Source organism: Acanthochromis polyacanthus, chromosome 8, assembly GCF_021347895.1.
Source record: "Acanthochromis polyacanthus isolate Apoly-LR-REF ecotype Palm Island chromosome 8, KAUST_Apoly_ChrSc, whole genome shotgun sequence".
Lineage (NCBI taxonomy): Eukaryota > Metazoa > Chordata > Actinopteri > Pomacentridae > Acanthochromis > Acanthochromis polyacanthus.
The window spans coordinates 37,861,410-37,875,957 of NC_067120.1; the positions used below are offsets into that span (position 1 = coordinate 37,861,410).

General features: G+C 33.8%; 1 protein-coding gene across 1 annotated transcript in view; it reads right to left on the reverse strand.

Moving 5' to 3' along the window:
- LOC110972235 (Fanconi anemia group A protein) overlaps positions 1-14,548 on the reverse strand; it is a 43,063-nt gene that overhangs the window by 17,123 nt on the left and 11,392 nt on the right. Inside the window, exons 12-25 of the mRNA XM_051951591.1 lie at positions 11,536-11,677; positions 8,884-9,017; positions 8,685-8,795; positions 8,389-8,484; positions 6,902-6,955; positions 5,188-5,276; positions 4,033-4,093; positions 3,880-3,929; positions 3,659-3,729; positions 1,639-1,737; positions 1,159-1,292; positions 1,010-1,080; positions 673-772; positions 380-555 (exon numbers count right to left, since the gene is read on the reverse strand). Coding sequence (XP_051807551.1) covers positions 380-555; positions 673-772; positions 1,010-1,080; positions 1,159-1,292; positions 1,639-1,737; positions 3,659-3,729; positions 3,880-3,929; positions 4,033-4,093; positions 5,188-5,276; positions 6,902-6,955; positions 8,389-8,484; positions 8,685-8,795; positions 8,884-9,017; positions 11,536-11,677 — 1,388 coding nt within the window. The remainder of the gene's footprint in view (positions 1-379; positions 556-672; positions 773-1,009; positions 1,081-1,158; positions 1,293-1,638; positions 1,738-3,658; positions 3,730-3,879; positions 3,930-4,032; positions 4,094-5,187; positions 5,277-6,901; positions 6,956-8,388; positions 8,485-8,684; positions 8,796-8,883; positions 9,018-11,535; positions 11,678-14,548) is intronic.

Below are 14,548 nucleotides of genomic sequence, written 5' to 3' on the forward strand. Positions count from 1 at the left end.
CTTGTTCTGTTTCTCTGGACCATTCAGATTCATTTTGGTCAAACTTCTAGTCATTTTGGACCCTTTTTACGTCATTCTGGTTCTCACCTGGATGGATTTAAACTGATCTGGTGTCAGTTTTTACCAGAACTCAGATGTGTTTCTCCTCCTAAATGTCCTGGTTCTATCTGCTGGACTGATGAAGTTCTGAAAAAGTCCATTAAAAAGTGATCAATCTGGACCCTCGTCTATGGATGAAGGCAGAACTCTGATCATTGATGAAGTTACTGCAGATGAAGAACCAGATGTTCTGAGGAGGTTCTAGTGGGAACTTTATTTAGATTCATTTTGATTCTAGATGGAGCGACCCAGAAGCTAATACGAACACTGAACACCTCACCGGACACAGAAGATCATGTCAGCGTGTTTGCTGCAGACCAGAGCTGAGCTGAGAGCTTCTCCAACAGACACCAGCCGAGCAGGAAGCTGAACCAGAGGACTGTTTGATGTGGAGGCGTAAAGATGGACCACGAACACGGCCAGACCAAGAACATGAGCAGAACTCAGAGACGAGGCCTTTGGAGAGGAGACGTTTGAGAGACTGAGCGTTGATCCGAGTGTCGTGTCTCAGCATTAGAATGAAAACGATCAGTGACAGACGGATACGTAAAGTTTAAAAGTGGATTTCAGCACCTGGTTGTGAAAAAGGTCCCAGAGTCTGTGGACGAGGCTGCAGAGGAGCTGAGAGTTACCGATCAGAGCACCGACGAACCTGGAGGCCCACTGGGTTTGTCTGAGGACACGAACAAACAATAAGTGGACTGAAGGAACATTAATCTGTATTGATAGTAAAGTTGACTTTACAAGTAGTTTAAATCAGTTTCTGTCCAGACCTGAAGACAGAAAACCTGCTTATTTTAAATCATGCTTGCTGCTAACTTTACTTCACTGCTTTGTGCGATTTCATTTAAAAGTGAACCCTAGCTGTAATAAAGTTCATTTTTTATTGTATTTGTCAGTAGAAACTCACTTATTGGGAGGATTTGCTCTGGAGGTGTCCAACACACACTGGCAGAAGTTCCTCAGGATCATGTTGACAACCTGAAGATTAGATTAAACACTGAAGTCATACAGCCAACAGATTCAGCAGAATAACTGTAGATTTCCATCAGACCGTACTTTAACGTGGAGCTCAGAGGACTGAGGAGCGTCTGCGTCGAGTTTAATAACCGTTTGTCCGGTCAGATCGTCAGGACGTCCGGGGAAGACGACGCTCAGAGTGTGAGAGATTCTGGACAGCTGAGCCGAGATCTCTGAGGAAACAGAAGATCTAAAATCACTGAGTTCAGGTGAAACACGTCCTTCTCAACAGACTGGAAGAAGCTAAATTCAGATTTACTTCATGTAAACCTCTTCTTTATTCAGCCAGCATCATGTTGAATCTAAGGATAAACAAACACGAGCAGCAAAATGAAGCTAACAGGTGAAGCCACTTAAAACTGCCTCAAAAAAGCTGAAAGTGGGTTGAAGGCCAAAACTTTCTGGCAAATAAAAGTAGAAATTGTCCCAAAAATGTGATCATTTGAGACAGAATGAGTCTGTAATCACCGTCTAGACATTATTAAAGGTTGCTGTGTTTGTGCACCAACATCTGCTCACCTCCTTCATCTCCTCCAACAACCAGCTCTGTGAACTCCATCAGCTGAACCTCCAGGACCTCCAGAGGGTCGTCTTTAGCGTCCGAACACGATGCGTTCGCTGAAAACATTTGTATGCAGTTTTTAACAGAACTCATCCATCACAAAGTTGTCCAATTTTAAATGAAAAATGTTCAAAATATCTCACAAATTGTTCAAAATTACATTAAATTGCTGAAAAATTATCAAAATTACTCAAAAAATGTTGAAAATGACACTAAAGTTGTCCAATTTTAAATGAAAAATGTCCCAAATTTCTCAAAATTTGACCAAAATTCTAAAAAAAAATAAATAAATTCTCAAAATTACATTAAATTCTCAGAAAATGCTGAAAAACTACCAAAAGGACTCAACAATAGTTTGAAAATGACATTAAAGTTGTCCAATTTTGAATGAAAAATGTCACAAATTTCCAAAAAAGTATCCAAAATATCTCAGAAATTGTTCAAAATTACATTAAATTGTCATAAAATACAAAAAACTACTGAAATGACTCAAACTAAAATTTAAAAATGACATAAATGTTGTCCCAAATTTCTCAAGATTTGTCCAAAAAATCTCACAAATTGCTCAGAATTACAATAAAATGTCATAAAATACTGAAAAACTATTGAAATTAAAAAAAACACTAAAGCTGTCCAATTTTACATGAAACATGCCTCACATTTCTCAAAATTTGTCCAAAATGATTTTAAAAAATAACTCTCAAAAAAATTAAAAAAATAAATTGTCAGAAAATGCAAAAAAAAAATATTGAAATGATTAAAAAAAGTTGAAAATGACACTAAAGTTGTTCAATTTTAACTAAAAAATGTCCCAAAATTTCTCATAAATTGTTTAAAATGACATTAAACTGTCATAAAATACTAAAAAAGAAGTATTGAAAAGACTCAAAACAATGTTAAAATTAAATTGAAGTTGCTAAATTTTAAACGAAAAATGTCCTAAATTTCTTAAAATTTGTCCAAAACAATTTTAAAAATTGTACAAAATTAAAATAAATTGTCAAAAAAAGAAAACGTATTGAAGTGATTAAAAAATGTTGAAAAAACACTAAAGCCGTCCAATTTTACATGAAAAAATGCCTCACATTTCTCAAAATTTGTCCAAAATGATTTTAAAAAACTGCCAAAAAAATAATAAATTGTCAAAAAGCCAAAAGAAACTATTGAAATGATTGAAAAATGTTGAAAATGACACTAAAGCTGTCCAATTTTCACTAAAAAATGTCCCAAAGTATCTCATAAATTGTTTAAAATTACATTAAACTGTCATAAAAAAAAGTATTGAAAAGACTCAAAACAATGTTGACAATTACATTAAAGTTGCTAAATTTTAAATGAAAAATGTCCTAAATTTCTTAAAAATTTGTCTAAAACAATTCTAAAAATTGTACAAAATTACAATAAATACTGTCAAAAAAGAAAAAGTATTGAAATGATTTAAAAATGTTGATAAAACACTAAAGTTGTCCAATTTTAAATGAAAAATATCAAATTTCTGAAAAACTGCCTAAAATAATAAAAACAATTGTCCAAAATTACATAAGATTGTGGAAAATATGGTCAAAAATAGCAACAAAAAATGTCAAAATTACATTAAATTATCACAAAACAGAAAAAGTATTGAAATGATTCAAAGTGTCCAAAGTGACATGAAATTTGCCCAAAATGTCCTGAAAACTGTCCTCGCTGTCCTTAGACTGTGAAACCTGTCAACTCATGTTTTGTGGCGTTAAAATCTCACGCAGCTCTTCTAACATCTGATTCATCAACTTTATCTTTCTTCCAGCTTCAGATATTTCAGGAATTTAAACTCTTCAGCTCTCCGTAGGCGTGAAAAAATTCCTTCAAGTGTTTTGCGAGAGCATAAAAAAAAACAAACAAAAAAAAAACACCAGGGACAGACACAAGCAGATAGAAAAGATAAAAACATGTATTTTAATGTGAATAATTAACATAATATTAGAATAAAACACTCACTGTTGTGTTGCCTCTGTTTCTGACAGGACTCTACGTAGGACGAATACTGTGCAGCAGGAATCTTATCTGCTCTAAATACAAAAAAAACTAATTAATCAGCAAAAACACAAAGAAAATAAGAAATATCACATTTTCACAGATTTAATTTAAGCTATTAAAGTCTGTATTTGAAGCTGCTACAGAGAGGAGATGAAACGTGCAGATTTCTGATAAAAACTCACTTCTTCAGAGCTTCTATGAAACTCATCCGAGCATCAGGTTTAACAGGAAGCTGGAAATAAAACAGACAAACTTAAATTAATGCAACAGAAAGCAGGTTTGTGGCTGAGAAGGTTCAGATGAAGCTACAGAAACACAAAGGTCAAAGTTCTCACCGGCCTGGGAGTCAGCAGAGCAGGAAGGAACCGAGTCAAGAAGTACGACCTCCGGAAAATACTGGAAGGAAACACGCATGCGGTTTTGTGTGTCTTTAATGTGATTTTTGTCTCTTTACCATTGTTTTGCATGACTACGTTGTTTTGTATCTCTTTCCTGTCTCTTTGTGGCTGTTTTGTGTTTCAACATTATTGTTTTGTGCTTCTTGTCATTTTGTCTCACCGTTTTTCTTTCATGTCTAGTTGTCATCTTTGTGTCTGTGCTTCTTTCCTCTTTGGTTGTCGTGTCTCTTTGTAGGAATTTGTCTACTCGTGTCAAACATATTTTTTTGTGATTTTGTGTTGATTTGTTGTCATAATGTGTCTCTTTATCATTATTTTGTATCTATTTGTTGTCATAATGTGTCTCTTTATCATTATTTTGTATCTATTTGTTGTCACATTGTGTCTCTTTGTATTTGTTTTGTGTTCTTTCGTTGTAACTTCCGTCTCTTTCTTTTTCTCTGGAGTTGCCTTGCGTCTCGTGTTTGTCTTTTTGTGGTTGTTTTGTCTTTATTTTTTTCAGCTGTGTGTCATAATAGTGTTTTGTGTCTCTTTGTTGTAATTTTGTCCCTCTTGTCATGGTTTTGTGTCTTTTTGTGGTTGTTTTGTTTCTCCGTATCTTTTTTTTAATGTTTATGGTAGCTTTGTGTCTGCATTGTGGTTTTGTCTCTCTTTACCATTGTTTTGTGTTTCCATCTTGCCGTTTTGCGTCTGTAGTTTCTTTGAAGTTGTTTCATGTCTAGTTTGTGTTGTTTTTTGTCTCCTTGCGGTCGTTTAGTGTTTGTTTGTTGTCAGCTGCGTGTCATTATTGCCTCTCTTTACTAACGTTTTGTGTCTGTCTCGGTTAGTTTCTCCTCATCGTCATTTTGTGGACTCTTGATTGTTATCTTGGGTCTCTAGTTGTTTTGTCACTTATTGTGTATCTCTATATTATTTTTTTTAAACCTGTTTTTGTCAAGTTGTCTCTCTTAATCATTGTTTGGTGCCTCTCTACTGTCATTTGCTATCCCTCTAGTTGCTCTGTGTCCTATCTGAGCCTCAGTGTCTGTTCCCAGTGTCCCCTGTTTCCCCCTGAACATGCTGCAGGTGAGTTTAAACCCAGGTGAAGGTTACCTGGCCTCCATGACTGTAGCTGAGATCCTTCCTGTGCCCTCAAACAGACTTACTGCTTTCTCCACGTCCTGGACGGCCTGACACTGAGGCTGCACAAACGCAAACATTACACAGATATTAACGCAGAATTAAAGCACATCTTCTCCACATGACGGGTCGAAAATAAACGTATCGGGTCGGAACATGGAAGACTTAAACAACAGTGATGACAGGGTAGTCTACAGCATTTCTTCCTATTCTGAGTCGACACCTCTAGCTTTTTGGTTGTTCAGCTCTTTTTGTTGCCCCAAAGTCGTGTCATATGTTTAATATCACGGTAAAATAAAGTCTGATGTGTGATTTAGTTAACGGCTGAAAGACAGAATCATTATAATATACTGTTTTGTATGTTTTTGGTGGGTAAAAAAAAACACCTTTTGTTGGTAAATTCTGAAAATATGCTATATCATGTTATACTAAAATGCATCATTTACAGCAGAAAACAGCACATTTGATCTTTTTGGGGGTATTTTGTGATCTCACCAAAGAGTCCACGTCACTATTCTGTCAAAATATGTAAAAACTGGAACCTCGTCTTGTCATATTTGCCGCTAATTCAAATTCTACTGATGTAAGAGGTTAAAAGTTGGTGAAACGTCGACCAAAGACTGTATCTTCAGTAGGAAATATGGATCTGTCCATATATATACACTTACAGGACTTTTGTGGAGACATGATACCAACCTTTTTGGAAAATTTTGGCCATTTTTCAATGTTCAAGTGCCAAAAATTATTCATCACTGCTAATCTGGACAATTGTAAATAATTTCTGGATAGTTTTTAGAGAATTTAAGAGTCATTTTTGGACAATTTTAAGTCATTTTGGACGATTTCCAGTCAATTGTAGACACATTTAAGTCATTTTTGATTCACTAGAGCCTCAGAAGTTGGTGAAATGTCGACCAAAGTCTGTTTCTCCAGTAGGAAATATGGATCCATGCATATAAATACCTTTACAGGACTTTTGCGGAGACACGATACCAACCTTTTTGGAAAATTTTGGCCATTTTTCAATGTTCAAGTGCCAAAAATTATTCATCACTGCTAATCCGGACAATTGTAAGTAATTTCTGGATAGTTTTTGGAGAATTTGGAGTCATTTTTGGACAATTTTAAGTCATTTTGGACGATTTCCAGTCAATTGTAGACACATTTAAGTCATTTTTGATTCACTAGAGCCTCAGAAGTTGGTGAAATGTCGACCAAAGTCTGTTTCTCCAGTAGGAAATATGGATCCATGCATATAAATACCTTTACAGGGAGGTTCTAAGATAAGATCAGCTTTTATTGATCCAACTGTGGGGAAAGTGCAAAAGTCACACTGATCTGCCGAAACCCGGGATCGAACCAGGACCTTTAGAACTTCAGTCTAACTGCGCTATTTCAGCCTGAAGTTCCTACAGAACCCCTGGTTGAAAGCTTTCCACCTATTTTTAGGGGCCAGTGACTAAAACTTAGCTTTAAATCTACTGCAAACTACTCTATCTGCGTCCGCATCAAACATCACAGTTGTGAGGGTTTTATTTCTGGAGATATTCAACGATTAACATGACATCTCTAAGACTTTCTTATGAAATTGTCAGGTCTGAAAAAATAAGGAATTCATCCAAAATATATTTCTAAAATAAAATAAAATAAAACAATATCCAAACCAGCCACTGTGTGTCACTGTTACCTGCAGAGAAGCACCAGAAACATCCTCGTATAAACCCATGTCCTCCACTGACTCCTGCAGACACACAGCATCACAACACACTAGTTCAGTAATTCACATTAACAAACACTAAACTGGAAAAAAAAATCTTGTTTTTTTACTATTTAATTATATTTTACAGATTTTCTCTCCTTTGTTAAATTACAGATAACTAGCAAAAAATGAATAAATCACTGAAAAAGAATTCAGGCCAAAGTTGAAAATTCTGTGTTTTTTCTGAATATGATTTTTTTCCTTTTTGCATCATTAGACTGTAAAATTATTTATTACTAATTTTAAAGACCAAGAAAAAAATTTATTTTACAGATATTTGCTGTTATTTGAAGGATTTTGACTGTTTTCTTTAATTACAGATGATAAATGAAATCAAAGAAAACGGTGAAAATGTATATGCAGTTTGTGGACAAAGAACCCTGATGTTGTACGTTACAGGACACAATACCTACCTAATTTTTATGTAAGGCATCCTTCTATGGTTAAATTTATATATTTAATGGAGAACAAAAATACAAATATTATCTGTAGGCTCGGTGCCTTTTTGAAAAATGTCCTACCTCTGTTAAAGTAATATACTTTGCCATGTTTTGTTTTGTTGTGTAAATGTTTGTGCTCCAAACCAAAAATGGCCGTGAGCCTGAAATTAATAAAATGAAAATGAAATGAGAAATATAACAGGAAAAAACTCCAAAAAGTACTATTATTTTTGCAAACGTTTGCTGTTATTTTAAAAAAGAAGATGTACATATAAGGAATGAAAACTTAAAAAAATAACATGTTGTCTGTAAAGAAATAAAGTTAAAAATATTCATTTTTTACCATTTTGGACCATAAAATCATTTTTTAGCCTATTTAAATCAGCAAAAACAATAATTATTTCAGATATTTGCCATTATTTGAAATAAAATAATTTATAATTTGAATTATATAAATAAGCAATAAATAAATTTTAAAAACTGTAAATGATATCCACATTAAAAAAAGTTTATTTTTAAGAACAGTTATTTTTTTCCTTTTACATCGTCTAACTGTAAAATGACACTATTTTCTACTGTATTTAAATGAGCAAAAACAGCATTTTTATTCATCTACTGAAGAAAAATTACGTAAAATGAAAAAAATACAGATAATAACTAATGAAAGCAAAGCAATAAAAGACGCAGAACAGATGCAAAGTTAACAATTTCAGATAATAATTAGAAAAATGCAAAATTAAAACTAAGTTACATGCTTTTACAATATGTGACTGTAAAGTTACACTGTTAAACTGTTTAAATCAGATAAAAATGTCACTATTTTACCAATATTTCCTTTTTTTTTTTAACAGCTTTTCCGTATTACAGTATTCCATCGCTTTTCACATATTTTTTAGCAGATTTTTAAAAAAATATAATTTAATAATCATGACAAACTAGGATTAAATAATTCCTTCCCGTGGCTGCGTTTCTCACCTTGAGGTCAGCCAGCCTGGTCTTGGCCAGAGAGACGTACTCCATGAGGAGGCTGCGATGTTTCACAGGAACGAACGGAGGATGAAGGATGTGAACCTGCCAGGCGAGAATCACACTCAGCTGTCAGAATCCACAGAGTTTTCGTCACTGAAAATAACGTAAATCTGCTGCCGTTCTGGTTCCTGATCATCATGTAGCTGTGATCTGTCGACGTCTCTCACATTCCTCCCGCAGCAGAGTCACTTTCAGCTGCTTAGATTTTCTACTTTACCATCTCGGAGCGCTGTGGAATTCACCTTGAGGTACTGTGGAGGCTCAAAGGGCACCAGGTCTGACAGGAACTTCAGCAGGAACACCAGAGACTTCTTACTGTTGGCGTGGAAGCCGCTGCCGCCACCGAACGACATCTGAGAGGCCCAAACGAGAAACTGAGATTAGGAGAAACACGTGAAATAACAGAGACGCTACAGTTAAAAGCAAAAGCCGACAGGAGACCTTGAACCAGTCGCTGTAAGAGGAGAAGACGCCGGGTCCCTCCAGTGAAGCCTGTCGAGCCAACAGGAAGGCCGTGATCATGTTTTCCAGGTCGTAGCCTTCGAATGCAGAGTTCAGCAGCCTGGACAGCAGATCTGACAGAAAACCAGAACAAAAAGACCCCGAATAAATCAGTCTACCAGTGCAGAAACTGGAGCTAATTCTAAGATTATTCTGCTAGTTTTGAATGAAAAATCAGGTGAAGCATCTGCATGAAAGATAGATGGATATTTAATGATTATTTGCAAGAAACTGTCAAAAATTTACATCTAACACTAAACATAAAACATTTCTGTCACAAAAACTACTCACAGAAGCACTGAAAGATACTGAAGACTCTAAAAATATTGTGCAATCGTGCAAAATATACAGTCGACAGAATGTGTAGCATGAAAAGATACAGAAAAATCCATAATACTATTAATAAATACAACAGAAAATGCATAAAATCATCAGAATTTACCAGTTTTGTTGGAAAATGACAAAATTGAAGCTTAAAATCATGACATTTCATAAAAATATCTTGATTCTACATGTCTCATTTAAAAGTTCTTCAAAAATCAACCATTTGCTCCAACTAGATTCTTTAAAAAAGGAAAAATTTGACGTCTCATTAAAAAATTTGCCAAAAATAAACTGTTTGCTCAAACTAGATTCTGTATTAAACAAAAAAATTCTATGTCTAATAAAAAAATATTGAAAAATCAACCATTTGCACCAACTAGATTCGATAAAAAATAAAAAATTCTACGTCTCATTTAAGAATTAGCCAAAAATTAACAGTTTGCTTGAACCAAATTCTGTAAAAAAAAAAAATATATATATATATATATATATATATATATATATATATATATATATACACTTGTCTCAATAAAAATTTCTTGAAAAATAAACAGTTGCCTTTCAGCTAGATTCTGCAAAACACAAAACATTTACATCTCATTTAAAAAAAAAAAACACTTGTTCAAATTAGATTCAGTTTCAAAAAAATTAAAATAAACAAAACAAAACTACATGTCCGATTTCAAAATTCTTGAAATATAAACAGTTTGCTCAAACTAGAATCTGCAAAAAACTAAAAATTTTATGAGTCTCATTAAAAAAAAAATAAAAATCACCAAAAATTAACAGTTTGCTCTAACTACGATCTGCAAAAAAACTAAAAATTTTATGAGTCTCATTTAAAAATTCGCCAAAAATAAACCGTTTGCTCTAACTAGATTCGATAAAAAACAAAAAATTCTACATGTCTCATTTAAGAATTAGCCAAAAATTAACAGTTTGCTTGAAAAAAATTTTGTAAAAAAAAAAAAAAAATCTACTTGTCTCATTTAAAATTCTTGAAAAATAAACAGTTGCCTTTCAGCTAGATTCTGCAAAACACAAAAAAATTACACCTCATTTAAAAAAAAAAAAAATCGAAAATAAACCACTTGTTCAAATTAGATTAAGTTTTTAAAAAATTAAAATAAATAAACAAAACAAAACTACATGTCCGACTTCAAAATTCTCGAAATATAAACAGTTTGCTCCAAGTAGAATCTACAAAAAACTAAAAATTTAATGAGTCTCATTGAAAAAAATTACCAAAAATTAACAGTTTGCTCTAAATACATTGTTCAAAAAACGAAAAAATATTCAAAAATAAACCATTTGCTTCTTCTAGATTCAATTTAAAAAAAAAAAAATCAACATGTCTCATTTAAAAGCTCGCCAAAAATTAACAGTTTGCTGGAACTAAATTCCGTAAAAACCAAAAAAAGTTTCATTTAATTTTTTTTTGTTGAAAAAATAAACAGTTTCCTTTCAACTAGATTCTGTAAAACACCAAAAATTCTACATCTCATTTTTTTAAAAATTAAAAATAAACCATTTGATCCAACTTGTCTCATTTAAAAATTGTTCAAAAATAAATCACTTGCTCCAACTAAATTCTGTACAAAAAATTAAAATTCTGGACTGTTTGCCACAACTGAGAGGCCATTTACTTTACAGCTGCAACCAACAGCCATGAGACAAAAAACCAGGGACTTTTTCAGCTGAACTGGTGGCAGTGTTCACACAGAGGAAGTAAAAGGCAACTATGGAAAAAAATTAAATCCCTAAAATCACCAAATATAAGTCTGTTTGCTTTTTTTCCTGGTGTCGGTAACATCTGTGGACACTTTAAATGTTGCACATGTTGATTCTAGGCTTTTAAAGTTTGGCAAAAAGAAAAATAAATAAAAAAAATTCAACTTTTGTTTTGTCTTTTTTAGGGTTTCTGACATTCCAACTGTGTCTTACTGCAAAAAAAAAAAAAAGACGTTTCTGAGTTTCCTCTCCTTCTACAGTCTTTTACTGTCTTCTAACACAAACACAATATTAGAAGGCAAAAAAATATTACTGAAAGAAATAAAGACAGTTTAAAGGTAATAGAAGTTTTTAGAAAAAGAGCACAGGAGACGCTGTCTGATAAAAGTATGTTTTAACAAAGACATCAGTGACTCAGCTTAAAAGTGTTAAAATCTGTCCTAAAACACACAGAGAGTCGGTGTGAAGAGGCTGAAACAGGACAGGATGTTTTCATGTGTCTTGGTTCTGGTTAAAAGAGTCAGATCCAGTGTTTACCTCTGAGGCTGGACTGGGCGGACTGGGAATAAACCAGCAGCGTGGACACGAAGCTCAGCACCAGCTTCCAGTTGACCTCATGAGTTTCTAAAACCTGCTGCAGCTGATTGAGGAGCTGCTCCACGCCGAACATCACAGCCAGCTGGTACACAAACACAACAAAACAACAATACACAATAACACAATGACAGCACAACAACACAATGACAACACAATAACACAATGACAGCACAACAACACAATGACAACAACACACAAACACAACAACACAACAAAACAACAATACACAAATACAATGACAGCACAACAACACAATGACACAACACAACAAAACAACAATACACAAATACAATGACAGCACAAAAACACAATGACACAACAACACAACAATACACAAATACAATGACAGCACAACAACACAATGACAACACAACAACACAACAAAACAACAATACACAAATACAATGACAGCACAACAACACAATGACAACACAACAAAACAAATACAATGACAGCACAACAACACAAAAACACAACAACACAATACAACACAAATACAATGACAGCACAACAACACAATGACACAACAAAACAATACACAAATACAATGACAGCACAACAACACAATGACAACAACACAACAAAACACAAATACAATGACAGCACAACAACACAACAACACAACAATATACAAATACAATGACAGCACAACAACACAATAACACAACAACAACACAACAATACAACACAAATACAATGACAGCACAACACCACAACAACACAACAATACACAAATACAATGACAGCACAACAACACAATAACACAACAACAACACAACAACACAACAAAACAACAATACACAAATACAATGACAGCACAACAACACAATGACACAACACAACAAAACAACAATACACAAATACAATGACAGCACAACAACACAATGACACAACAACACAACAAAACAACAATACACAAATACAATGACAGCACAACAACACAATGACAACACAACAACACAACAAAACAACAATACACAAATACAATGACAGCACAACAACACAATGACAACACAACAAAACACAAATACAATGACAGCACAACAACACAATAACACAACAACACAATACAACACAAATACAATGACAGCACAACAACACAATGACACAACAAAACAATACACAAATACAATGACAGCACAACAACACAATGACAACAACACAACAAAACACAAATACAATGACAGCACAACAACACAACAACACAACAATATACAAATACAATGACAGCACAACAACACAATAACACAACAACAACACAACAATACAACACAAATACAATGACAGCACAACAACACAACAACACAACAATACACAAATACAATGACAGCACAACAACACAATGACACAACAACACAACAAAACAACAATACACAAATACAATGACAGCACAACACCACAATGACACAACAACACAACAAAACAACAATACACAAATACAATGACAGCACAACAACACAATGACACAACAACACAACAACACAACAATACACAAATACAATGACAGCACAACAACACAATAACACAACAACAACACAACAATACAACACAAATACAATGACAGCACAACACCACAATGACACAACAACACAACAAAACAACAATACACAAATACAATGACAGCACAACAACACAATGACAACACAACAAAACACAAATACAATGACACCACAACAACAAAACAACACAACGACAACACAACAAAACAACAATACACAAATACAATGACAGCACAACACCACAACAATACACAAATACAATGACAGCACAACAACACAATAAAACAACAACAACACAACAACACAACACAAATACAATGACAGCACAACAACACAATAAAACAACAAAACAATACACAAATACAATGACAGCACAACACCACAATGACAACAACACAACAAAACACAAATACAATGACAGCACAACAACACAACAACACAACAATACACAAATACAATGACAGCACAACAACACAACAACACAACACAAATACACAAATACAATGACAGCACAACAACACAATAACACAACAACAACACAACAATACAACACAAATACAATGACAGCACAACAACACAATGACACAACAAAACAAAACACAAATACAATGACAGCACAACAACACAATGACAACAACACAACAAAACACAAATACAATGACAGCACAACAACACAACAACACAACAATACACAAATACAATGACAGCACAACAACAACACAAAACAACAATACACAAATACAATGACAGCACAACACAACAGCAACACAATGACAACAACACAATGACACAATAACACAACAAAGCAACAACACACAAATACAATGACAGCACAACACAACAACACAACAAAACACAAATACAATGACAGCACAACAACACAACAACACAACAATACACAAATACAATGACAGCACAACAACACAACACAAATACACAAATACAATGACAGCACAACAACACAATAACACAACAACAACACAACAATACAACACAAATACAATGACAGCACAACAACACAATGACACAACAAAACAAAACACAAATACAATGACAGCACAACAACACAATGACAACAACACAACAAAACACAAATACAATGACAGCACAACAACACAACAACACAACAATACACAAATACAATGACAGCACAACAACACAATAAAACAACAACAACACAACAACACAACACAAATACAATGACAGCACAACACAACAGCAACACAATGACAACAACACAATGACAAAATAACACAACAAAGCAACAACACACAAATACAATGACAGCACAACACAACAACACAATAAAACAACACAACAACACAATCACAACAACACAAAAACACAACAAAACAACAACACACAAACAATGACAGCACAACAACACAACAACAACACAACAAAACACCACAAACAACAAAACAATTCACAAATACAATGACAGCACAATAACA